The 27,189-nt window shown below is 36.4% G+C and overlaps 1 protein-coding gene across 2 annotated transcripts in view; it reads right to left on the bottom strand.

The window, feature by feature from the left end:
- Window positions 1-27,189, bottom strand: part of LOC150087934 (uncharacterized) — a 281,611-nt gene that overhangs the window by 41,004 nt on the left and 213,418 nt on the right. The window contains exons 2-3 of one of the 2 annotated variants that reach the window (XM_090369275.1): window positions 22,329-22,370; window positions 267-297 (exon numbers count right to left, since the gene is read on the bottom strand). In XM_090369275.1, the coding sequence (XP_090225401.1) occupies window positions 267-297; window positions 22,329-22,370 (73 nt within the window). The remainder of the gene's footprint in view (window positions 1-266; window positions 298-22,328; window positions 22,371-27,189) is intronic. The other variant, XM_090369276.1, reaches the window with a different exon arrangement.

Below are 27,189 nucleotides of genomic sequence, written 5' to 3'. Positions count from 1 at the left end.
GAAGCTAAGCTTAAGTTTTTATCACGACTGCTATCCTGGCTAGCAGAAGCTCTTAAACAGAATGGTGTCTTTTATTAAGTTCCCAACATAGTACAGATGAACACATAAATAACAGTATACATATTATTCCAGCATAATGTTCATATATATAAAAAACTCATGTCCAAATAACTAAAAGTAATAAATAAAAGGCATGCAATTAGCATTAAAAATGATTAAACAAAATGATACTGCTGTTAAACAAATTTTCAATTATAAAACCTTACCAGTTGAGATGAACTCACCTTTGTGATCAGTCTGGAAAAAAAAAAAAAAAAAAAGAAAGAAAAAAAAGGAAAGAAAATAAGTATAAGTATGCACTATAAAAACACTTATTACACAATATTAACACTAATTACAATTACACTTAATACCCACTTTATTAGGTGCATAACAAGGAAAGGAATATTGGCTGAATGCCAGTGGGATGATATGATGCATAATTGTGATATAGCTTGGGCTACATATCCAAGCAAAACAGAATGATGCCCATTGTGCATTTTGTCAAACAGCACCAGAGGTCGGTCTCTCTCTCTCTCAACTGCAAAAATTTCACTTGTGAAGCGTACAGCCACTAAAGACCAAACAATGCGTGTAGTTTTGTGTGGGCTATGCTGTATTTGGCTGCTTACCTACAACTCATTAGAGAAGATACACAGTATCAATGTATAGCAGATGGATTCAAACGAGCAGCAGAGTGCTGTCGAGACTGATCCCAGTCTGCCTAGGTGAGGCTGGAATGAGTCAATGGTGAGTGAGAAAGTGCAGAATCGGAACAGGAAGAGTCAAATGGTTATAGGGAAAGGAGAAATGGAGGATGATTATAGGAGTCTCCTCCAGGAGGAAGCCTGCCTACCTGTGGGAGAGGGAGTGGAGCAGAGTGTTGATGCCAATTCAGAATTCTATTCCTGGATAAGAGCAAATCTTATCCCATTGGCTAGAATTAGTGAATCCTACCGGGATATGATCTCCCATTGCCAACCCGCTGCACGGTTCGCAATGGGAGATCATATCCTGGAGTGGGTGAGCATTTGGAGTTCTCTACCAAGCATTTTAAGTCCAATGGTAGTGCAGCATACCCCTGCATCATTGATAAGTTCCTTGAGGGTTTGAAGTTAACCTACCCTGATGTGAGGTTAGCAGTATTAATCCCACTCCATCTCAAGGTTCATTGCATCAGCAAAATGTTGTTTCAGGCTGTTCCTGTGGTTGAACCAAGTTGCAAAGACATAGGTCTGGACCTCAACCACAAAAAGGGTTAGCTAGATGGAGAGGATTGGCTTGTTGTTTGTTTGTTATTTGGTTTTTAGGAGCATTAGCAACTAAGGCCATATTGCTCCGGGATATGCGGTGGTTATTCCTTGACCTTTCCGCATACTCTGTATTTGGTGGTGATGGGCTCAAACCCCGGTCTAATCAAGAAGCGTGTGCTACGCACTGCTGCTCCTTCCCACCTGGCTATGGAGGCGCCGAGAGGATTGGCATTTCTAGTGCTAACCTCATACAGGATAGGATTCCCAGAAGGGGCTCCTATCCTGTATGGAGTTAGCAAGAACAACAGGTTCAGCAGTTGTTCATAGGATAAGAGTTGTCAGGAGACCTTATCTCTTTTGAATTGGACATTTTGGATGTTCTGGCAGAGGATAGTATGATTAATATTAAAGGCAGCTGGAGCACGGTTGGTGAGTGATTTATAGTATTCTCTGGTTACAAAGATCCATCTCCATGTGGATGGGTTCTTATTTTGCTTACCAGTGCAGTTCTTTGGATTTGGATTTGATAGTTTGGGCTATCATAGAAGTTATGAGCTCAATCCCCATCAACACTGCAAGAAGAGCATGGGTTCTCAGCAAGCCAAAGGCTCTAAAGCTTGTCATTAAAAGAGCCATGACCAGTAATTAAAAACATTACAAGATCAGGTGAGAACCAAGGGAAGATTTTATGACAGGTCATTCCAACCTGCAAAAGTAATTTCTTAGTTACAGAACCTTTCTCTTGAGTTTACTCATTTTTCTTACTGTAACTAGAGGAGTTTCAATCTAATTTCTTCTCCATCCCCCCCTGTACACATTGCTAGTCAGATTGTGAGCAATGTCTAGGTAGTTTACCAGTACATTCTTGCAAAGACAATATATGCATCCACAACATATACGTTCAAGATCCAGTGGGAATATGCCTGTGGTCTGAGGGGCTAGTGGAAACCAGCCTGCCTTGGTGATGGTCATCAGTTCCCTCAAGTGTAGCCTACTACTCTGGCAGGAATTGAGTTACTTTCTGAAGTTTTACCATGGTGATGGTGTAGTGATACAAATACCAGCTCCATACACTATCACCAGGATGAAGATGCTATAATACCAGCTCCATACACTATCACCAGGATGAAGATGCTATGATACACTATGGATCTGCTCTCTAGTCTCCACTTTCATCTTGCAATTGTTCTGACAAGGCCTGCATCTTAGTTCACTTTCTTTGCATACACGATACGAAAGTTCCTTCGATAAGTTATGACTTCCAGATATTTCAGATGAGGGATCAGCCGGATAGCCTAATGGTGGGGGATTTCTGGGAAGTGAAGGTACCCTTTAGAACGATTATTCATTTTATCGGATAAGTTAGCAAGCTTGTGGTTACACAACTAGGTGTGAAGACTGCTAAGTGCACCATTTGTGTTGCTCTAGGATGGCAAGGGAGTCTGTGATGATAAGCAGGTTAAGGTCATCTGCAAAAACCACCACCTCAGTAATTCCAAGGTCCACTTGTCCAGAACAATATTCCAAAAGAATGAAGTTAATGCTGACTCCTGCTTAGAGAGGGTTTGCATTAGTCAGGATGGTGATGGTTCAGTCATTTAAGTAGTTCTATATACATCTATAAAGCTTTATGTGGAGCTTTCATGTGACAGAGACATTTGATGATGCTCTACCACCAAATGGCATCAAAATCACGAGCATAATCTATGGAGACTGCCAAGAGATATTTATCCAGTACATTGTTAGCAGTGGCGATTTTTACATGGCATCTAAATGCAGTAACCTTGCTTGAAACCATATTGGCAGTGGCACAGTAGAAGGTGTTTAATTAGCTTGGAAAACGGTACAGTCCTTTTGGGATGAGTTGGAGAATGCCTCTTTCAATGGATGTGGAAAGATTCCAGACTGAAGCCATTTGTTAAAGAAGAGAAGGTGTTGTGGATAAGCTTCTACAAACTTCTTGGTGGTTTCTGCCTCCAAATGCAAATGCCCAGAATATTTGCTATTTTTTTTTTTTGTTTACTTGAGGGCAGCACTGAGTTCTATTATGAATGACAATTATTTCTGGTGTTGTTGTTGTAGATTTGATTTTCATTACAACATACAGTGCAGAAAACAATACTCCAGTGGTTAGAGATCCTTGTGGTGCTGACGATATTGTTTTACTGTCCAAGATGAGCTGGTGTATTTATTTTGAAGGCTTCTTGTGCAGTGCATCAACTCTTTTCTGGGTTCAAGGGTAAGCACGTGTCTCAGGGTGGTTAGTTCAGAAGCCCATCAGAGAACAACATGTGAAGTGGGTTTCTTCTTTTGCATACTCATCATGTCAACTGGCATATTTTCCTTGGAGTTATGGAAGCAGTTCCATATTGATTGCTTTAATGTGAATCACACATTAAAGTGGAGGCAGTGATAAATTTTTCAAGAAATGGACCCGTGGTCCTAACCTAGAATGAACCACAGTTGGGACTGCATTAGATATCCATGGCTGTTAAGTATTCTACAAGCAGCAAGGAAGTCAAGAGCAGTCTGAAGATAGTGAAGAGATCCCTGTACGTACCTGTATGTACCATGCACTGCCACCCCTGTATGTCCATATTGGGGTGATAGTAGAGGGAGATGACATAAGGGGTACAGAGGCCATTAAATTTGGTGACCATGAAGCATTGATTTTGAACAATGATAGTCTTCCCATGGGGTGTTCCTGGGTCATCCTCCACTACCCTGCCCCTTACAATTGTGAGTGTATGGCTCCTGGATGCAGAAGAGGTCTATACTTTCCTCTTTTGTTATCAATCTTTGATTAGTGACAAAATAGAATCTTTGGGCGTGTAACTGGAGAAAATGCTCTACTTTGAGCAAGTTGCACACAAGGCCCACAATTGTTTTGTTTAGCTTATTCCATTGGGTCGTCTTCAGTTATACTGGACATCTTGTGTTCCTCACCTAGTGATTCTGATTCCACTTAGCACCCTTTAGTTTGCACATTTTGTTTCCCGATCTTTATTTGGACATTACAGGTGACCCACACTTAACGCTGATAATTTGTTCCGTAAAAACAGAGTGCTAAGTGAATCCACGCTAAGCGAGCACATTTCCATAAGGTAACATATGTATTTGTGAGTTGCAGTCGGTGCCATAGGATATTTCCTAATCAATAATAAACGGTAGTGAAAAGATGCACAAATGTCGGTCAAAATATTTAATATTCAAATATTTGTACATATAAATATTCTGCACTACATACATATATAATTATGTGGTAACTACTTATGTATCAAAATTAAACTTAAAATTCCAATTAAAATCATGAATTTAATTGATCTAAATTTATTTTAATTGATGAATTTAATCACGAAAAATGTGTCGATTTTGGGTTGTACTTTTGCCCACTTCCTGATAAACTAAACTGGGTTTTAATTTTAAATCTCCCGCAGTGTTACCACCGAACAATAAAGTCAATCGATCCTTTGCCGCTTTGAAACCTCTCTTTTTTTCCCTTCTTCTTTCAATATGAAACTTCTTTTAGGCACTCATTTCCAAAAAAAGTCCTGCTTCATCTATGTTATAAACTTGTTGAGAAGTATAACACACAATATCCCTCTTCAATAATTTTAACAAGTTCTTTTTTGAAAGTTTCGGCTCCTTGATCTGCACTTGCGGCTTCTCCCTAGATTTTAAATCTATTCAACCAGCCCTTACCAGTTTTAAATGGTTCCACATTTTTTTATTTTTTTTTCTTTAGATCATCATATTGGCTAATCTCTCTCTCTCTCTCTCTCTCTCTTTTTTTATAATATTTGTTATTATTGTTGTTATTTGGTTTTTTTTTAGGAGCATTAGCAACTAAGGCCATATTGCTCCGGGATATGCGGTGGTCATTTCCTGACCTTTCCGCATCCTCCGTATTTGGTGGTGACGGGCTCGAACCCCGGTCTAATCAAGAAACACATGTGTTACGCACTGCTGCTCCTTCCCACCTGGCTACGGAGGCGCCTTTATAATATTTAACTTAACTGAATTCTGCATTGGATATTATCTTCAATAAAATTAGTTAAAATCTTTCCATTTCAATCCTAATAGCCGGCCTAGCCCTAGTTTCTTGCAGTGGAACAGCTGTCTTTCCCACTGGTAAAATTAATTCTTCATTTTTTTTATAATTGTTCTTACAGTTAAACTTGCAAGTCCTAAATTATGGCACACATCCGCTTGTCGTTGACCAGAATCGATTTGCTTGAAAACGTCTAATTTAATTTTCAAATTCAGTCTTTTTCTCACATTTATAGTCTTCGTACTGCGCCCAGACATTTTAGCTTTTTTATTCATATCTGCCATTATTAACTCTTCAAAAACGTAACTGCGTTGGTTGCATCAGTGTTGCCACAAATGGGTACCATAAGCCAGAATATCACCAACAGCTGGTGATATTCTGGCTTATGTTATCCATTTATGGACAAATTCAGTGAAAAAGTTTGGTGAAACTCAAGCAGTTGCTCTTGACATTTTAAAGGCTTTTGATAGTGTTTGGCATAAAGGTCTTCTGAATAAGCTGTCAACTTATGGTTTGTCAACCTTTTTTTTTTTTTTTTTTTTTTTTATTGTAATTGTGTATCCAGTTTTCTCTCTCACAACTCCTGCAGGTGATGGTAGATGTCTCTCTGTCTCCTAACTTCTCCACTAATGCTGGTATTCCCCAAGGTTCAGTTCTTTCTCCCGCTCTTATCCTTTTGTATATTAATGACCTTCTTGAATTGACCAGAAATCCTCTCCATAGTTTTGCTGTCGATAACGCATTGCATTCCACCTTACAGTTTGAGAAACCTTGCCCTGCACAAACAGACTGAACTTCTTGAATTCCTTAAAAATGCCAATATCCAGGTAATTCTCAATTGGGATAAAGATAACTTAGTTGATTTCAATCCTTCTAAAACTCAGTCCAGTCTTATATCTCACAAACAGGACTGTTCTGCTCCACTGCTTATCTTCGATGACACTCCAATTTCTACACAAGATCATATCTCTCTATTGAGGATTACCACGATTCCTAATCACTCTTGACATAAGTACATTACAAATACTGCTTCCTCTGCATCTAAAAAATTGGGGTTTTTTCTCTTTTGCTCTTGGTATTACTTTTCTTTCACTCACTCTGTGCAAATCACAAATCTACCCTACCATGGAATATTGTTCCCACATCTGGGGAAGTGCCCATAAAACCTCTCAGCTTCTAGATCGCTTTCAGAAAAGGTCAGTTAGGTTAATTAATGACTCATCTCTAACAGTCTTTCCACTCTCTGTCTCCCAGATGTTCTGTTTCTGCTGCATGCCTTTCCTATAGATACTTCCATGACTACCTGTTCTTCTGAATTTATTTCTATAATTCCCACTCTCTCTCTCTCTCTTCCAAAGCAGTCCGAACACATGCAGCAACTAGTCAACATCCTTTTTCTGTACAACTTCAAACTCACAGAACCAAATTTTCTTCTTTCCCCATTTATTCACCCAACTTTTTGTTTCTCTGGAATATCCTTCATATGTATTTCCTGAAAATTATAATCCACAGATGCCTAATGTCAACAAATAGACTCATTCATCTTCTCAACCTTAAATCCATGCATGGTACTAAGTTCTATTGATTACAATACCTCTCGTGACTGAAGTTTTCTTTAAAAAAAAAAAAAAAAAAAAACCCACAGACCGTTTCACAGTAAAATCCGTTAAGTGGGCAGTGTTTGCCTGCACATTTAATAATTCTCCCAGATTTTAGCAATACCATTGTCCAATTAACTTTAACTAGTCTGGACAATGATACAGACTAGTAACTCTTCATGGTTTTCAGCATCCATATACATGGCTAATGAAATATTTAAATGTCAAGGAGAGTGGGAGGCTTCTAGTGTCCGTAAGGATTATTTATTCAATCACTGGTATATGTAAGACAGAGACGATTTGTGCTTAAAAATTTCCATGCCACCAGACTAAATATTCCATTATTTTCCTGATCTCCAAACCAGGCAACCTTCAAATAATGTGCGATCATGACACTCCATCGCTCTCCTTCCCAATCTGGGTGAACTTCTAGAAAGACTCATGGCCATTAAGCTTCACCTGCTACAATTAGCATAGGCATACGATACAAGAAAGTGATCTTATACAGCACCAGACAAAAAAAAAGTTTACTTTTTAACCAATCCATTTGCTCCAAGTGTTTCTTCCATGAATTCATTTTTAAGCTATAAAATTCCACAATGACAGATGGAAGTCTGTTCAAGCCATCAACCACTTGCTAGCTAAAGGAAAATTTCTGCACATCTATTCAACAACTGTCTTTCCTCAATTTCAGTTTATGCTCCCTCTTGAGTGTAATCTGAGCAAGAGGAACAATCCCATCAGCACTGATGTCTGTTCGATCCAATCAGATCACCTCGCAGGTGCTTAGTCTCCAGACACTGCAATTTGTAGTACTTAAGCCTTTCTTCGCAAGAGAAACCCTTTGTTACTCTCACCAGTCTTAATGCTCATTGTAGTAACTCTACATCCTTCCTACAACAAGGCTTCCAAACCTGTACGCAGTAATCGAGGTGTGGCCTCACCATTGCTTTATACAAGGGGATAATCACCTCGTTATCCCTGCTAGCAAAATTCCTGTATATCACTAACAGGACTCCATGACCTACTCTGGCAGCCTGTCTCCACTGCACAGAAAACTTCATATCTTACTGCACAATTACACCCAGGTCTCTAATTCTCCACTACCCTGAGTGCAACACCACCCAGTTGGTACATTTCTCTGGGGGTTACTGCTACCCATATGCAGTACTTTGTATTTGTCACTGTTCAACTTCAGTTACCACCTCTCAGTCCATCTGCTCAACTTTTTTTCAGATCCGGTTGCAGCATCATACAGTCATTATTATTATTAACAACCCTGCCAACCTTTGTATCATCTGCAAACTTTAACTTTGACATTAAGCTTGATATACCTTCATCAATATCATTGATAAATATACAAAACAACAATTTGGCCAACACCAAACCTGGGGGGGGTCGAATAGGTCTGTAATTACTTGAATCACCTTTCGATCCCCCTCTGTGAATTGGAGAACCATTTGTACATCTCCAGTCCATGGGGACTGGAATCCAAGACCCAGAGTCCAAGGATTCTCTCATAATTATGGCTAATGGTTTGTTTACTTACTTTGCCGCCTGCTTTAATATAACTGGATAGATGCCATTTACCTCAGGTGCCATTCTTATGTTTAACTTCAACGATTTCTCCTCTTATCGCTCAGTATTACAACAGATGACTCTCATCAACCAGTGAAATACCACCACTTAGCTTACTGGAGGCGTGAAGTGGTGGAATCTATGTTTAGTCTCCATAGCTAAGTTCCAGTCAACCCTTCCCCATCTCTTCCATCATGCAATATGACTGATGAGATTATGATGAACATCACGGCGAGATCCAATCCTCCTTACATTTCAAGGGTACAGCTCTAAAACGGTATTCGCAGGCCGGCCACTAGTTAGTACAATGAACCAAACCTATTGATAACTCTTTAGGAGGCTTCTGGATTAGCTATTGTATAATCTTGCTACTTCTACTCTGCCATATAGTGACTGGAGGGAGTCCGAGTAGTGTGTATGCATTGCCGAGACCACGTTATGTCAAGGATCCGGATATATTCTTACCACACGTGCAACATATTCAAAATTTCATCACTTCATACAGCATTCCCACCCCACCCTTTTCTTAGTATCGAAAACACCATGAATTGTAAAACTAATAGAGTAAGCTTATCTGCAAAGAGATCTAAACCTCCCAAACACTTCCTAGTTCATTTCACAAATATACATGGTCTCAATTCTAATCTCAATGATGTCCATTTCCACCTGCAGTCTGTCAAACCCCATGTACTTTTTCTGACAAAATCTCAGTTATCGGTTGATTCAATTACTGTTCATCTCAGTTGCCCAAATTATTTGCCGTATGATTCCTTTCGCCTCAAAGGTGGTACTTGTGCATATGTCCATTCCGATATTCCCTGTCAGAGACTTGGTAATTTCGAATCTCCTTTTTTCAATCTTCTCTGGCTTAAAACCTCTTTACCTCCCTGTGTAAAACTCACATGTTGTCTCTACCATTCTCCCAACTCCACTAATCACTTGGAGCTCTTTGCAACTTGTAACATTCATAACAGTGAGGTAATTTTAATGTTCACAACTCCACCTGTCTTCCGTTTTCTAGTCACACCGACCCAGCTGGTTGAGGTGCTGAGGCTTTTGCAATTACTAATGACCTTGCACAGATTGTTCATTTTCCTACAAGAATACCGGACAATCCTAAACATACAGCAGTACACAAACATCTCTTCGAATTCTTCAGGCCTTTCATTGATCAGAATCAACATGGTTTCTGCAGTGGCAAGTCAGTAGTCACAAATTTACTTCCTTTCTGGCACTACACCTCTGAAGCTCTTGATAACCACCTACAAGTTGATGCAGTCTACACAGACATATCTAAGGCATTTGATAAAGTCCTGCATGAACAACTTCTGGAAAAACTTAAGCTATATGGTATCCGTGACCCTTTGCTCTCATGGCTATGCAGCTATATTACGCATCGTTCCTTGAGCGTTATCAATCAAGTGAACTCAGACTGTTTTATACCACTAAGTGGAGGACCACAAGGCTCCCCCTTAAGTCCTCTTCTCTTCACTGTTTTCGTGAATGATCTTCCTTCTTTCATCTACACCTCCAATGTTCAAGTTGCTCTCTATGCAGATGATCTTAAGATCTACTCAGCAGTGAAGGAGATTACCGATTCTCAACAGCTTCAATGTGCTCTCCATTAATTCTCTCTGTGGCTATCTCTGAATGGCTTGTCTGCTAACTCCTCGAAGTGAAAAGTAATCTCTTTCTCATCCGGCAGATCTCCACAACTTATAAATACAGAGTACAGTATTAACTCTGTGATCATTGAAAGGTGTGACCAAGTTAACGACTTGGGGATTCTCTTCTCCAGCAGTGCTAAATTCGATGCTCATGTCCTTAAAATCATCAGCAAAGCATTCTAAACACTGGGATTCATCAAACATAACACATACAAGTTCAAAAACTACAGATATGCGGTTATCCTTTATAAAACTATTGTTCTGCCAATCCTTGAATTCAGTTCACCCATCTGGAATCCTCACACAAAGACTTTAACTAACAAAATTGAAGCAGTCCAAAAAAATTTTCTCTATTACCTTACGTACCACAATCCTCTATTCTATCACTCAGTGTATTATGAATCGCTGTGTGATTACTTTCATCTGAGGCCTCTGTGCACCAGAAGAGTTACTGCTGACACCACCCTTCTAGCCAAAGTAATCACTGGAACTTATGAAGCATCTGATATCCTCACTAAAATCAACTTCAATGCTCCTTGCAGACAAGTCAGAAACCTTACATCGCTTCGCCGTGACTCTGCCACCACGGACTTTATGAAGTTCAGTCAACTGAACAGAATCAGCAAATCGGCAAATGACTCTCTCATTGACTTCTTTGACAACTCCCAGTCACTGATGAACTCCATCCACAAGTTTGCCTCTTCTCAACTGCAAAGTGACTAGTTCACATCTAATTATTGTAGTTTATTATTTGTTTTATTATTTTTCTATTCTCTAACTGATTAATTATTACTTGTTTTACAGGTAACTTAACTTAATACAATCCTCTTTTGTACATATGATTTTAATGTTTGAATCTATATCAATGTTTATCGTCCTGTCGGATTTCATATTATTGTTATTATGTTTATCGATCTGATCTCAGATACACTTAATTATATTTTGAACAGGCTAAGAGTAGAAATCTTGCCCCTTGCCCTAATGGCCGCAACTTTTGCCCATCTCTGCTCCCACCTCTGTCAAAAAAAAAATGGTTCTGTTTTCATTTCAGCCAAGGGAAAAGCTGACCTGCTAGCAACCAATTTTTTTCCCCCTAATGATCTTGGTAAAACAGCTCCCACCATTCCCAACACGCTCCATTCAATGCCTCCTGTGGTCTTCCGTCAAAAGGATGTCAGAAGGATTTTGGTGAATCTTGATACTAAGAAAGATCCAGGTCCTGATGGTATTTCTCCACTTGTTCTCAAACCTGTGCTCCTGAACTTACTCCTGTTCTTTGCTGTTTTTTTTTTTACTTTCTTATTCTAAAGGTGTTTTTCCTTCTGCTTGGAAATTTGCTCATATCCAGCCAGTTCCTAAAAAGGGTGACAAATCCCTCCCATCCAATTTTCGTCCCATTGCAATTACTTCTACTCTTTCTAAAGTAATGAAGAAATCAATTAACCACCAACTCTTAAACTACCTAGAAACCTTCCATCTTATCAACGATCACCAATATGGATTCCGTCGGTGTCGATCCACTGCTGATATTCTGGCTTTTGTTTATACTCATTTATAGACAAATTCAATGGAAAAGTTGGTGAAACACAAGCAGTTGCTCGACATCTCAAAGGCTTTCGATTGTGTTTGGCATTAAAAGGTCTTCTAAACAAGCTTCCATCTTATGGTTTGCCAACTGTCTTTTGTAATTGGTTATCCAGTTTTATCTCTGATTGCTCACTGAGGGTTATGGTAGATGGCTCTCTGACTTCTAACTTCTCGACTAATGCTGGTGTCCCCCAAGGTTCAGTTCTTTCTCCACTCTTTTCCTCTTGTATATTAATGACATTCTTTCATTGACTGGAAATCCTATCAACAGTTATGCCAATGATATCACATTGCATTAAACTTTCCAGTTTGAGAAACCTTTCCCTGCTCAATCAGCTTCAACTTCTCGAATATCCGCTACCAATTTCTTAAATACCAATCTCCAAGTAATTCGCCAGTGAGGCAAAGACAACTTACTTGATTTCAATCCTTCGAAAACTCAGTCTTGTCTTATATCTCACAAAAAGAATTCTTCTGCTCCTATGCTTATCTTTGGTGATTACCCCGACTGCTTATCTCTCTTGGCACAAGCACATTACAAATATTGCTTCCTCTGCCTCGAAAAAAACTTGTTTTTCTCTTTTGTTCTCGCCGTTACTTTTCTTCCAAACAGTTGTTCACTCTGTACAAATCACAAATCTGCCATACTATGGAATATTGTTCCCACATCTGGGGCGGTGCCCCCCAAAACATCTCTGAGGCTTCTAGATTCCATTGAGAAGAGGTGAATTAGGTTAATTAATGACTCCTCTCTAATCGTCTCTCCAATTGCTGTCTCATAGACATACTGTTTCTGCTGCATGCCTTTTCTACTTATACTTCCATGGGCACTGTTCTTCTGAATTGGTTTCTATAATTCCTGCTCTCTTTAAAAACAGTCTGAACACGTGCTGCCACAAGCCAACATCCATTTCCTGTCCAACTTCAAACTCACAGAACCAACTTTTCATCTTCCTCATTTATTCATTCAACTGCTGTTTTCTGGAACAACTTCCTTTATAAATATTTCCTGAAAATTACAGTTTAGAGAAGTTCAAGTCTAATGTCAACAAATATCTTCTGTTGTCTTCTGAACCTTTAACCGAAGCACAGTACTAAGTACTATAGGTTCTACTACCTCTTGTGTTTGGGGTTTTCATAATAAAAAAAAAAAAAAAAAAAAAAAAAAAGACTATTACATTGATAGGTCAGTGGGATGGGGTTGCTTCCTGTTAAAATTCAAAGTGATCCCTGTAAATTTGACCTTGCTGAATTCAAATATGGCAATCATATTGCTGTTAAAAAAAAAAAAAAAAGGGGGGGGGGGGGGGGTAAAGTGCAGCTATTATTAACGCACTGCAGGATGGAAGCCTCCTCAACAATTCATGTTGAAGGAAATGGACCATAATCTGCCACGCTGGTCCAGTGCGGATTGGCAGATCGACCGTATTCAGCAGTCAGGGGGGCTTTAACCCCGGTCTACTCAAAGAGCGTGCGCTACTGCACTCCCGCCAATTTTAAGGGAAAATGATACATACAGTACTAAATACTGAAAAATGTTAACCTTATTTTATTTACAAAAATAGTTTTTTTTTTTTTTAATAACTTTGTTCTCATTTGTTTTAACTAACTTGTCACATGTTAATGATAGGTAATCTCAGGTAAACTAACTGCAAGGTTTGAGGGTCTATGGGTTTATATATACCTGATCAAGTTAATTAAGACTTAAGAAATTCTATTGTGAATTCCACTAAATTTATTAATGCTTACTTGGTTATGTCCTTTCTGCAGGGAATTTCTTTTTACGATTCAATACTGGAAGCTTCGGTTTGTATTTTAAAAGTGGCTTGCTGATATTTCTTTTGTATCAATGTCAAAGTTTCATGTTTTTTCATTAACAAGTAAAACATAATGGAATAATTTATTTTTTTGAACATGTTAAAAGCTCCATTTAATTTTCAGATAATGCTGCCTGCGTTATTAAATTACACAGACCTTCAGAATGGTTGGTCAGAGAAATGTCGATTATATTTTTCTTTGATTGGTATTAATTTTAATATAAAACTGCACTCTAAGATATTTTGCTAATTTTGATTTTTTTTTTTTTTTTTAGTGCTTTGTTGTTGAATGAAGCATAGTTTCCTCAAATATTGAAGAAATGCCGTACCATACCAGTTTCTATATGTGTGCTTCTCTCACCTTATACATCCGTAAAAAATTATTTTAGGGCAATTTTGGCATCTTTCTTTAAAGGTTCTTGAAAAAATAAATCTTATTACAAAAATTGAACAACAACAACAACAAAAAATGCTCAGTTTTTTTAATTATTATTTTTTTTTTATTTCCAATTCAGTGCTTTTATTTTATTTTATAAAATTTGTACTCTTAATCACTGGTTTATTTGATAGATTACCCACTATTTGTCCAGTGAACAATGTGAAAGTACATCATTTATAAGTTTTGAAAAGTATTTATTATATTTATACAATGAAGATGGTACAGCTTTAAAGAATAGAAAAACTTTCTATCCTGCACACTTCACTCTCCGTGCAATTTGCCAAGAATGTCATAGACTAACAAGTTTCAATAACAATAACAGCCATCGTAGGCAGATGATAAGACTAGAAGGGATATCCTGATTGTTCAACTACATATTATTTATTGTATCAAGTTTTGATACAATAAATAAAATGTATACAGCAGCACTATGGTGCTCAATATGTTCTACGCTGATATCAATATTTGTATAAGAACATGAAAAATTAGAAGAATAAGAGAAATTTAACTCGATATGATACCTAGAACACTTCCGTATGAAATTAAAATGAATAAAAGATTAACGCGAAATGATTACAGTAAAATATCAATTGAAAACAATTCAAAAATTAATTAAAATAGAAAAAAATAAAATAATAAAATAAATTTTAAATATTAATTAAAGTTAAACATAAATTTTGAAGGAAGGAAAATCATCTTTTAAAATTTACGTTTAACTTTAATTTTAATTAATTTTTGAATTGTTTTCAATTGATTTTTTTTACTGTAATCATTTTGTGTTAATCTTTTATTCGTTTTAATTTCTGGAGAGTATCATATGGAAGTGTTCTACGTATTATATTGAGGTAAATTTCTCTTATTCTTCTACAAACATTGTATCCAAATGCATGGCACTGTAACAACTACAATGGTGTCGCAAGGGAGTGTAACCAATTAAGGAATAAGATCCAAATATAATACTTTTATCATTGGGTGTGACATTGTAGTTCCTAATAAAGAATTACAAAATTTCAACTTTGTGGAATCTATTTTGCCTAAACATTTATAAGAGATTACGATCCTGAAACTTTGGTACGCTAGAACCCTCTAAAACAAAAGTGCCTACCCAAACATAATACTTTTATCGTATCACATGGCATTGTAGTTCCTACAATTTATTTTTATCATATAGCATGACATCGTAGGAACTACAATGTCACACAATACGATAAAAGTATTGTGTCTGGGTATGCACCTTTGGTTTAGAGCAGTGGTGTCCAACCTACAGCCTGGATCCAGCCCACGAATAATTTTTATAAGGCCCGCGCGGAAAATGAACTTAAAAAGCATCAATCGCCACTGCGTGTACAGGGTATACAAGCGTCCAGCTCGATTATATCGATCATGTACATGTGATTCAGTGCAGTCATATGTACACTAAATACAGTTATGTATTTTGATATAACTTGTTCATTGCATTGAATTATTATTATTAATTTGTATTGAATTAAAAAAAAAATCATTCTTAAAAATGTTCAAAAAAGGAGAAAATCGATTTGGAGTGTCGTGTTTTTGATCCAAGGTGAACTGAAGACTATTACTTCATTGAAGTGTGTTTGGTGTATCAGGAGACTGTGTGAGTTTTTAAAGAATATAATTTAAAATGACACTGATTCCAATCATAAATCTTATGATCAACATAAAGGAGTGCTGCGAAAGAAAAGTGATCAAAGTTACAAAACGAATTAAGACAATAGCAAAACATACTTAAAACGTATCAGTCAAGAAATTTATCTGCTGTACATGCCAGCTATCAAGATTTTCTAGATCTTGTTGCATATTTGATCGCTTTTGAAAGTAAACCGTTCAATGATGGTGAATTTGTTAAAAGTTGTGGAAAAAATTTGTTTGGAATAAGGATACAAGACATTAGTTTGCCTCGACAAACAATTATACAAAGAGCAGAAGATATTGGAAAGAATTTCTTCGAACAACTTTTGGAAAACATAAAACAAATGAAATATTTTAGTGTGGCACTGGATGACAACACTGATGTAAACGACACACCCCAACTGTTCATCTTCATACGTGGAATTAATGATAATTTTGTACCAGTTGAAGATTTAGCTGATCTACAAAGTATGCATAACAACCACAGGTGAAAATCCTTTTGAAAATTTTTGCCAATCTATTGAAAAGTTAGGATTAAATACTAAAAACCTGGTAGGAGTCACAATTGGTGGTGCAAAAAATATGATTGGTAAAAACATTAGGTTGCAGAATAACCAAGAAAATGATAGATATTGGAGCTGAAACTCAGATTGGAATTCACTGCACTGTGCATCAAGAAGCGCTTTATGGGAAAGTATTGATAACACATCATAACGTGTTGGATCTCCAACACGTTATGGATGTGGTTATTTCAACTGTAAATTTTACAAGATCACATGGTTTTAATGTGGCTGTTGAAACATCACTGAATTTTTTAACACAGAAAAAGAGAAACCAATAAAACAACTATCAAATATGAAGTGGCTGTTTGATCTTGCAATTCATACATACATTTCTAGTCATTTAAATGCTCTTAATTTAAAACTACAAGGGAAAAGAAAATTGGCCTGTTTTGTTTGGTGACATCAAATCATTTCAGAATAAGTTGTTATTATTTAAATCCCAGATGAGCAAGACAATTGGGTTCACTTTGAATGTTGTACTGAGCTAAAGGAGAAACATATTTCGAAAGAATCTTTGCCTTTCGTTATTACAATTACTTTTTGACAAGTTTTAAAGTCGATTTTCTGATATAAAATCCCATGAAAAAACATAAGCTTTTGTTTGAGAACCCATTCACTTATATGGCTGAAAAATACAATCCCAGATTGCAACTTGAAATTATTGATCTTCAAGCCAAAATATGATTCAAAAATAAGTATACAGACAGCAAAAATAAACTATTTGAATTGTACAAGGCTTTCCCATCTGAAGATTTTCTGCTAATAAAAGAAAATGCCATGAAATTGGCCAATTTGTTCGGATCAACATATGTTTGCAAGCAGATTTTTAAAATCAAATAAATATTTAAAAAGAAACAGAAGAGTATTTTTGTTTTTTTTAAATGGAAACCCCAAACACAAGAGGTATTAGAACCTATAGTACTTAGTACCGTGCTTGGGTTGGAGGATGAGAAGCCGAAAGAAGATATTTATTAAGATTAGACTTGAACTTCAGTACAATACACTGTAATTTTCAGGAAATATGTATGAAGGAAGGTTGTTCCAGAAAACATTTGGACAGTAAATGGATGTTGGCTGGTGGTGGCAAGTGTTTGGACTGTTTTGAAAGAGAGAGTGGGAATTATAGAAGTAAATTCAGAAGAGTGCCAGTGGAAGTATCTGTAGAAAAGGCATGCGGCAGAAAAAGAACATCTATGAGACAGAGAGTGGAGAGAGTCTGCTAGAGATGAGTCATTAATTAACCTAACTGCCCTCTTTTGAATGTAAACTAGAAGCCTGAGAGAGGTTTTGGAGGCACCGCCCCAGATGTGGGAACAATATTCCATGGTAATGTGGATTTGTGATTTGTATAGAGTGAACAGCTGTTTGGAAAAAAAGTAACGACGAGAGCAAAAGAGAAAACCAAGTTTTTTAGATGCAGAGGAAGCAATATTTGTAATGTGCTTGTGCCAAGAGGGATTAGAAGGCAGGGTAATCCCCAAAAGAGATATATCATCTTGCCTAGAAATCGGAGTGACACCAAAGATAAGCATAGGAGCAGCAGAATCCTTTTAGCGAGATATAAGACAAGACTGAGTTTTAGACGGATTGAAATCAACTAAGTTGTCTTTGCCCCACTGGAGATCGGCATTTAAGGAATTGATTGCAGATATTCGAGAAGTTGAGGCTGATTGAGCAGGGCAAGGTTTCTCAAACTGGAAAGTGGAATGTAATGTGCTATCATCAGCAAAACTATGGATAGGATTTCTGATCAATGAAAGAAGGTCATTAATATACAAGAGGAAAAGAACTGAACCTTGGGGGACACCAGCATTAGTAGTGAAGTTAGAAGACAGGGCCATCTACCATCACCCTCCATGAGCGGTCAGACAGAAAACTGGTTAACTAATTACAAAGAACAGTTGGCAAATCATAAGATGGAAGCTTGTTTAGAAGATCTTTATGCCAAACACGATCGAAAGCCCTTGAGATGTCAAGAGCAACTGCTTGTGTTTCGCCAAACTTTTCCATTGATTTTGTCCATAAATTGGTAACATAGGCCAGAATACCACCTGTGGATCGACACTGACGGAATCCATACTGGCGATCGTTGATCAGATGGAAGGTTTCTAGATAGTTGATGGTTACGTGATTTCTTCATTACTTAGTAGAAGTAATTGGATGGGAGGGACTTGTCACTCATTTTAGGAACCGGCTGGATATGAGCAAATTTCCAAGCAAGTGGATAAAGGTGGCATAGAACAGGACTAAGTTCAGGAGTGCAGGTTTTGAGAACAAGTGGAGAAATACCATCAGGATATAATCTTTATCTATTCAGATTGGCGTCAGAAATTTGCAAACAAATTTTGAACAATTATTTAAAAATATCCAGCCTAAATCATCTCATTAAATGTTAAGTTTTGTCCAGTAAATGTTATTGTGTATTGTGCTTAATAAAATTTTTGAATATTTCAATTTTAGGTTTATCATTATATTTATTTATTCACCTTAATATTGAAAAGCAGTGATCCTTTTCAGGTTGTAAATTTTCTAAAATGAGCATTTAAAAGCAAAAATAAAGTATTTAAAAAACAACAAACAAAAGTAAGTGATATTTTTATAATTTTAATAAAATCTAAAAAATAAATCACTGACACAGATTTGTTGCACATAAAAGTGCTGGGAATTTGCATTTTTTTTTAATATATAGCTTGAAAAGAAAAAACGGTAACATAAAAATAGAAATGTCCTTTTATGAGTAAAAAGATATAGAAAATGTGACAAGTTTTTCTCGAATCACTCTGTGCAGCCCGCAAAACAAATCTAACTTTGAAAACGGCCCCCCATATGGGAAGAAGTTGGACACCACTGTTTTAGAGGGTTCTAGCATACCCAAGTTTGAGGATCCTAATCTCTTATAAATGTTTATTCAAAATAATAGATTCCACAAAGTTGAAATTTGTAATTCTTTATTATTAAATTTTTTTCAGCATATCAAAATCCAGTAACACCTAAAAATAGTAAACGTTGTTGTTGTTATTTGGTTTTTAGGAGCATTAGCAACTAAGGCCATATTGCTCCGGGATATGCGGTGGTCATTCCCTGAATGACCTTTCCGCATCCTCCGTATTTGGTGGTGACGGGCTCGAACCCCGGTCTAATCAAGAAGCATGTGCTATGCACTGCTGCTCCTTCCCACCTGGCTACGGAGGCGCCTAATAGTAAACGTCTGGTGCTTTCCCCCCCATTCCCAACTAGTGGTTTACGAATCCCTGGGAGTATGCACAAAAAATTCTGTAATGGTATCTGCTTAGATTTACATAGGTATATTTTTGTAAACTACAAAATAGTTTAATTTTAATTTATGTGGTTTGGTAAAAACTTTATATTTAGTTGTGGTTTGGGTCATGCACAACAAGATTTACTGTGTTTGCATGCGTGCGTGCGTGTGTGTGGGGTGGGGGGGGGTTAAGGTGCCGATATGTATCTCTTACTCTTCAGTCATGTGTCAGACAAACTCCGGCAAATATTGCTAGTCGCTGCGGTGGGACATATCATGTTGGATTTGAATGTTATATGTACTAAACTGTTTTTAATGTGAATTCATAGTATTTTTAAACTTTAAAAATCATTATGGACCATTGGTTGAAGACTAAAAGCATAAAAATCAAAACCATCCCTCAAATTTGTCCTAAGATAACCTTCAAAAAATCCATAAAATCCTAAAATACTACATAATGATGTTCAAAAATATTGGCATGAAAATGAATAGTAAAAGAAGGAAATATAATGAAGATTACATTAAATTTGGTTTTTCATTTCTTAGAGGTGAGCAACTATACACCTACAATGTGCCATTTGCAGAGAAGTGCTCGCCAAGAGTAACTTGAAATCTTCCTTCTTGTCTTGTCACTTAGAAAATAGAAACAAAACACGAAAATTATACAGAAAAGCCAGTTGATTTTTTTTTTTTTTTTAAAGTGGAAATTAAACTGGTAAAAACTTTATATTTAGTTGTGGTTTGGGTCATGCACGACAAGATTTACTGTGTTTGCGCGCGTGCGTGTGTGTGGGGGGGGGGGGGGGGGTACTGGGTGTGAACGTGCCGATATGTATCTCATACTCTTCAGTCATGTGTCAGACAAACGCGAAAAGTGATATATACAAATCAGAGTGATTTGTGTATATCACTCTGAAATGAAAGCGATGAAAAGCAGTTAAGGCAGCGTACTCAGTAAGCCGTAAAATAGAAAAGGCTGGAGAAGCCCATGCAGAAAATGTGATTTTTTCTCTGTGCAAAAGCTATTGTCAGGTGCATGTTTTTGGACAAATTTTATGATAATTTGGCAAAGAAATTGGATATGATATCCTTTTCCAATAACAGTGTCTCGCTGAACGCATGATATGTCTGAAGATGTTGAATCCATTATTACAGAAAGGGTGAGAAAAAAAAAAGTACATTTTATGCTTTGCAATCAGATAAGACCAGAGATATTTCCAATCTAGCAATTTTAATTACATTTGCACACTACTTGAATGAAGGTAAAGTGGAGGAAACTATGCTGTTTTGTCATCCATTAACAGAGCGTACAACAGGTGAGGACATTTTTAATTTAACTCTATTTTGAAGAAAAACAAACTGATTGGTCTGTGTTGGGAATTTCTACAAATGGAACAAAATCAATAACAGGAAAATTTGTGGGCATTAATACTTGCATCAAAAATATATGTGCTAATATCTCATGGACACATTGCAGCATTCATAGACAAGCTCTAGCATCAAAACGAATGTCTCAATAACTTAAAAGTGTACTTGATGATGCTGTCAAAATAGTTAACTTTATAAAATCGAGACTAACAATTTCCAGACTATTCAAATTCTATATGCAAAGAAATGGGCAGTAAGGATCTAACCCTTTTAACACACAGGGATATTAGATGGCTGTCACATGGCAAAGTAATTATGCATTTATTTGAATTAACACAAGAATTAATTCTTTTCTTCATGGACCATCCTTTTCATCTCAGTGCGTATACAACAGACCAAATATGGCTTCAAACTTTAGCTTATTTGTCAGATTTTTTTTTTTTCAAAGATAAATGAACTCAATTTATCATTACAAGGGACAAATACAATGGTTTTCACCGTTCAAGACTGGGTGGAAAGCACGATAAACAAAATAAAATTCTGGGCCAACTTTATTGATAACAGTACCGAGTGTTTTAGCACTTTACACAATTTTTTACTGAAAATGATCCACCTTTGGACAAAGTTGTTAAAAGAATTATTAAAGAGCATCTCAACTTCCTACAGGTTACTTTAAGAGAGTATTTTCCACAAATTTCAAAAAACCTGAACTGGTTTGACAAGTATTTTGTGACAATGGCTGACCTAAAACTGACAGGAAAAGAAAACCTTTTTCAGATATCAACAACATTTGAATATCAAAGCTTATTCAAAGACTGAAAATCTTAACTTTTTGGCTTGGATTAAAAACAGAATATCCATGAATATCCTTTTCACTTAGGGAAAAAGTTATGAAAATCCTGCTGCCATTTTCAACTACGTATATGTGTAAGAGAGCTTTTTCAATTTATGCCTCATTGAAATTGCAATATTGGAACAAAGTTGATGCAGAACCAGATGAGCCTTTGTTCCACAATAAAACAAACCCAAAAATTAAATTTATGATTTATTTTGATCATTAACTACTATATTAATATAGTAGTTAAAGATCATTTAACTATATTAATACTATGTTAAGGATTTTATTATGTATATTCTGTAAGACACATAGTCTTACAGTATATCGTGTATCATAAATAAATGTTTTCCGTACTAATTTTTTTTTTTCTATTCTCAAAAAGACCATTGTTTTGTATAGGTACTTAAATGCTTGGTAAGCCACAACAATATAGATTCCACATAGTTGAAATTTCGTAATTCTTTATTAGTAAATTTTTCTGCATATCAAAATCCTGTAACAGCTAAAAATAGTAAATGGCAGGCATCTTCCCCCCCTTCTTTCCCTTCATTTTCTCCAACCTGATATTGCAGTGAATTTTAAAATATATATTTTAAAAACTTAAAATTTTTTAACACTTACCTTCAAAACTTTTTGTTTCACGTCGTCATCTGCACTTTTCACCTATTAAACAAAAGCACCCAGTAAAAACAAGAACAGTAGATTTGATTTTATAATAACCATAAAATCAACTAAAGCAACAGGCTACCTTACCAGTACTGTAAATGACATAATTCTCTTGAATCACAAGTAGAACACATATATATGCAGATGATGATAACTTACACCACACATTAAAAATATTTTCCAATGCTGGCTAAGCTGGTATCCAACATGCATTATGATAAAGACTCTTGTCATACTCTTCACAATCCTCTGATGTGTATACTACCCATAATCTCTTTAGTCCTATTTTCATTGTGTGATCTTTAATCTCATTCTAATTATCTGTTAAACATTACCATTTAATTTCATAAACAGCAGAATGATTAAGTGGAATAGTATCCAATGACAATGGCAAAACCACTGATTTCAATGGATCCTGAGGATAGATAATAAACTGTTTAGTGGCATAAAGAATGCAGTGTACTTGGTTCCCACATGGCAATGATAGAAAATCAAGTGCAGAAAAGAAAACAATCACCTAGTTACAAATGTACTCATCGAAAGTCCTAGGATGTCTAATGGGATGGTCTCCAAGGAAATCTCTAAAGCTGCATCTTTGACAGATAATGCTGAATGAGAACTCCACAATCTTTATCAAAATATGAGGTTCCTTCAATATATTGCAGAAGCAAGCATTTTTACTTTACATAATCAAATGCATTTTGACTAATGCTAATTTATACCATATTTATAGGGTATAATATAGTGTATATATTACTTAAAATTTAATAATGAATTGCACATAATAACAAGTAAGGAAAATCTTTAAAGAAAAATGGAAACATGTACCCTTTTCTTCCAGATTTTACAAACTCTACAATTCAGATGCCCCTTCCCACATTCCTGTGGCTCTGATATCCACAGAAATTTGTGTTTATCTAATTCTCACTCCGTTACCTAATATCTCCCGTTCACATGACAGCAGATGAAAGAACAAATTCAAAAACCAACAAAGCATAAACAGCTCACTGACATGCATATATAGAAAAGAGTGAACAAAACAATGAAGAAAGCATAAACTTGTTCACTATTTTTCTGATTCTGGCTTACTTGTTGACTGATGGGGGGGGGGTTGGAGCAAAAAAAAAAAAAAAAATGTTACATCCAACATGCTAGTCATGAGGGCTGCTGGCTTTTGCAGCAATAAGTTATACTGAACAATGAAAAGCTCTGCCCACCCCAACTCTCCTAAGCACCATACAGTGTAAAGAAAATCTTTTTATTTATTTTTTTTTTTTTAAAAACTGAAGTTCAGGAAAGAGTAGTAAAAGTAACATACAGAAGGTTGCTAAAATCTTACAAAAATGCATTCTTAATACGTTCACTGCCACCTGCATTTGAGAGGGATATTCAATATGTAGTAATTTTTGGAATGTTGAGGAATAGCATTCTGAAATCGTAGCTAAAAGTGAACACTTACTTTTGGGCTGAGCTGTAAATTAAAAAAAAAAAAAAAAAAACTTCAAAACTTTATTGAAAGTTTGTTCTATATACACTGTGAATTATCACTGAATTATAACCACCCACCTAATACTGCACTGGGCCACAGTTCACATGGGCAACAGCTGCTATTCACACAGGCACTGACTCCACTAGATGCCTGTAAGTATCTGCAGCCATGCTGCCTGCAAGGCATTCCCAGTGTAGGAATGCATGACGGTTTCATATCCATATGCCTCACTTCCCATTTAAAATATCCCACTGGTGTCCAATTGTAATGAGGTAGATGAATTTGGAGGCCAATCACAATGGGTGATATCTTCACTGTGTTCCTCAAACCATTTGTGAGTAGTGTAGGCCAATGACAATTTTGAGGGCCAATTTTGCAATTGTAACCACAGAGGATTTGTCCTCATACCTCTTCCAAAAGTGGAAGAGGTATGAGATGCTCACAGCTGTTAAAAACATTGTTGCAAACTGGAAAGACATCAAGCAAACCACTAAGGCAGGTTGGTGTATAAAGTTTTGCACAGTCAGAGTGGGAAAAAAACCTTAACCTGGAAGCAGATATTGAAAATATGATTTTGCAGGCATAAATGCAAATTGAAGAAAGGAATGGGTGTAATGAAAAAATCTTCAGTCTCTTCAAACAGCCAGAAACTTAAGAGAAAGTTGAAAAGGACAATGGGAGTAACAGAGAATTCCAATGTTGAAGAAGCAGTAATGTTGTCAGAGGCCTTTGTAATGAAGCCAGCAACTTGTCGAGCTTTCTTTGAATCAATTTTTAAAACAGGATAAGTTTATCAGGCATGTACAGTAATTGTACTTATTCATACTTTAATTTTTAGATGTAGGTATCAGAGCAAACTGAATGAGTTTATATGGGAAAAATGCAAAAATAAGTCAGTTGGAACTGAAAAGGAATGGAAAGGACTTATAACATTCTTCCCTGTTATTAATAAACCTAAATATTCCATTCTTGATAACAATGCTCCAGAGGAGAAAAATTTGCAAAATTCTTAATTTTGGTGTAGCCATTCACTATATAATATTCAGATGCAATTATACTAAATAATTAACTGATTTATTAAAAATGTGACAGATTGCTCACCACTGTTCTACCACTTCCAGAGCAGTGGTGGGTAAACAGGAGGCTGCACACAAAAGGTGGTGGGTAAACAGGAGGCTGCACACAAAAGGCTACTTTTCTTCTGGAATTTCAACAGTAAAAACCAGTTAAAATTTAAATGTTGGATGTCAATTTACATGGCTGCCGACTTTTGACTTATCAAAAAGCTCTTTACCAATCCTATCTGGAAATTAGACAAGGTTGTTAACATTAGGTTATTAGGATTTCTCTGTCTTTGAAATACTATTTAGATTTTCTTTTAGACAAACTGATTTATACTGTTTGCACTTGTAACCTCTTCAGAAAATTGAAATAAAAGATCTGTTCACAACAATGACCCTGATAACTTGGCTGGCAGGAACAAAGCTTAATCAGAAAGAAAATATCTGAATTCAGTGTGTGTGTGTGTGTGTGTTATTTATTTATTTTTTTTTTTAGATTTTCAAACTGTAACCGATGCTGCAAAACATCACTGATTCATCTTTTTCTTTGTCTTTAATGACACCAAGAAATACTGGAGATTTGTCATCAAAAAGGCTCAAATTTGAAAATTGCTGCAGTGCCAACTGAAGAAATTCACACTATATTGGCATTCATAAAAGACTTCATTTCTCAATGGGAAATTGTGCATTATGTAGTTACATGCACCAATAAAGTACATCCTAACTGAAAGAAAGAACCAAATCATCTGTTCTTCTTTACTCTTCACAATCTTGGCAGTGGAAATCCCTATGACTAAGTCAGAATCATTTTTCTGGTTTAGTCTGCTATGTAATCAATTTCCGAAATGGAAGTGAACGATTTAAGAGCTGTTGGTAAAATAAATTTGCATGTAACATTCTTCAATATATCTTAGAGTAAATAACCTCAGTACATGTATGTGAGGTGGGCTGGACTGGAAATCCATGCTCAGATTTTCAAACAGTGGCATATCACATTTGAAAGAAATAAGCAAATTCCTTTATTTAAGCCAGCAGAGCATGCATAACGTGAAGACTTTCTGCTTGTGAACTTGCTTACAGTTATCAAGCTTACTTGGTCTGTTTAGGACTGCTTTCACCAGAAATCTCAATTCAGAACTTCATTAATTTGACTTCTTTTGGCTACAACTATATTTGGATACGTGCCAGTGTCACTCTCATGAGTGATTGCTTATACTGTTCAAAATTTATTAACTTTGAAAAGAGCTCATACGGCTTTTCTCAAAGCTTCTAACCTCTTCATCAAACAGACATGTTAAAGGTTGTGACTGTTCTACCAGCCTTTGATTTCATTACATTTAACCAAATACAGCCAACATACACGTACACACTTCTCCCCAACCCCTAATGCCATGCATCAGTTGAAACTGCTTAAATTATCTTTCCTTTCGGCACGTCTCCCTCCTGTACTAAATGTCTACCACATATTTGCAGGGCGCCTCCGTAGGCAGGAGTGGCAATGCATAGCACACACTTCTTGATTAGACTGGGGTTCGAGCCCGTGACCACCAAATACAGAGGATGCAGAAAGGTCAGGAAATGACCACCGCATATCCCCGAGCAATATGGCCTTAGTTGCTAATGCTCCTAAAAACCAAAATAACAACAATAACATAACAACATTCGCCCACTTTCACAGGAAGATATGCAGTACCCTCTGCAACATAGTAAGATGACAGATGACAAAGACAGCATATTACATCACCTAGTGCTTACAATCTCCTCTTTTAATACCTTTGTCATTCCAGTTTTGAGACTTACTGTAACAGGCACATTATCAATACTAAGTGCCAGGCAGTTTTTTCAAAGAAATCCCAAATGCAGTACACTGAAGGATCCTACAAGCAATATTTCAGGTTGTTCGGAAGACTACATCCAATGTTGTATCCTGTAGCAAGCTGTTTTCAATTTGATGACATTTTATTTTTATTACAAAAGGTCATCATCACAGGATATGGCTTGAAATCACTTTGATTGCTAACATCTGTAGCAATCAAAAATGATCCACCTCTATATTTGCTTTCTCTATCCATGCAATTCCCTTATAATGCTAGTTGTTTTTTGTCCTTCCACAACTGTACGTATTTCCTATTTCGCTGTGGTGAAATCTATTTCTGAACAATGTGACCACACAACGTTAAGAAGATTATGTTCTATGATAAAAGATGAATATTTGCCACATATGACATCACCATCACTACAAAATGCTACATCTATCTTTGCATTT

Source organism: Mastigoproctus giganteus, chromosome 3 (assembly GCF_048544385.1).
Source record: "Mastigoproctus giganteus isolate SK-2022 chromosome 3, ASM4854438v1, whole genome shotgun sequence".
NCBI lineage: Eukaryota > Metazoa > Arthropoda > Arachnida > Uropygi > Thelyphonidae > Mastigoproctus > Mastigoproctus giganteus.
Note: the sequence above shows the minus strand (reverse complement) of the source record. Positions and strands in the feature narration are given on the sequence as shown.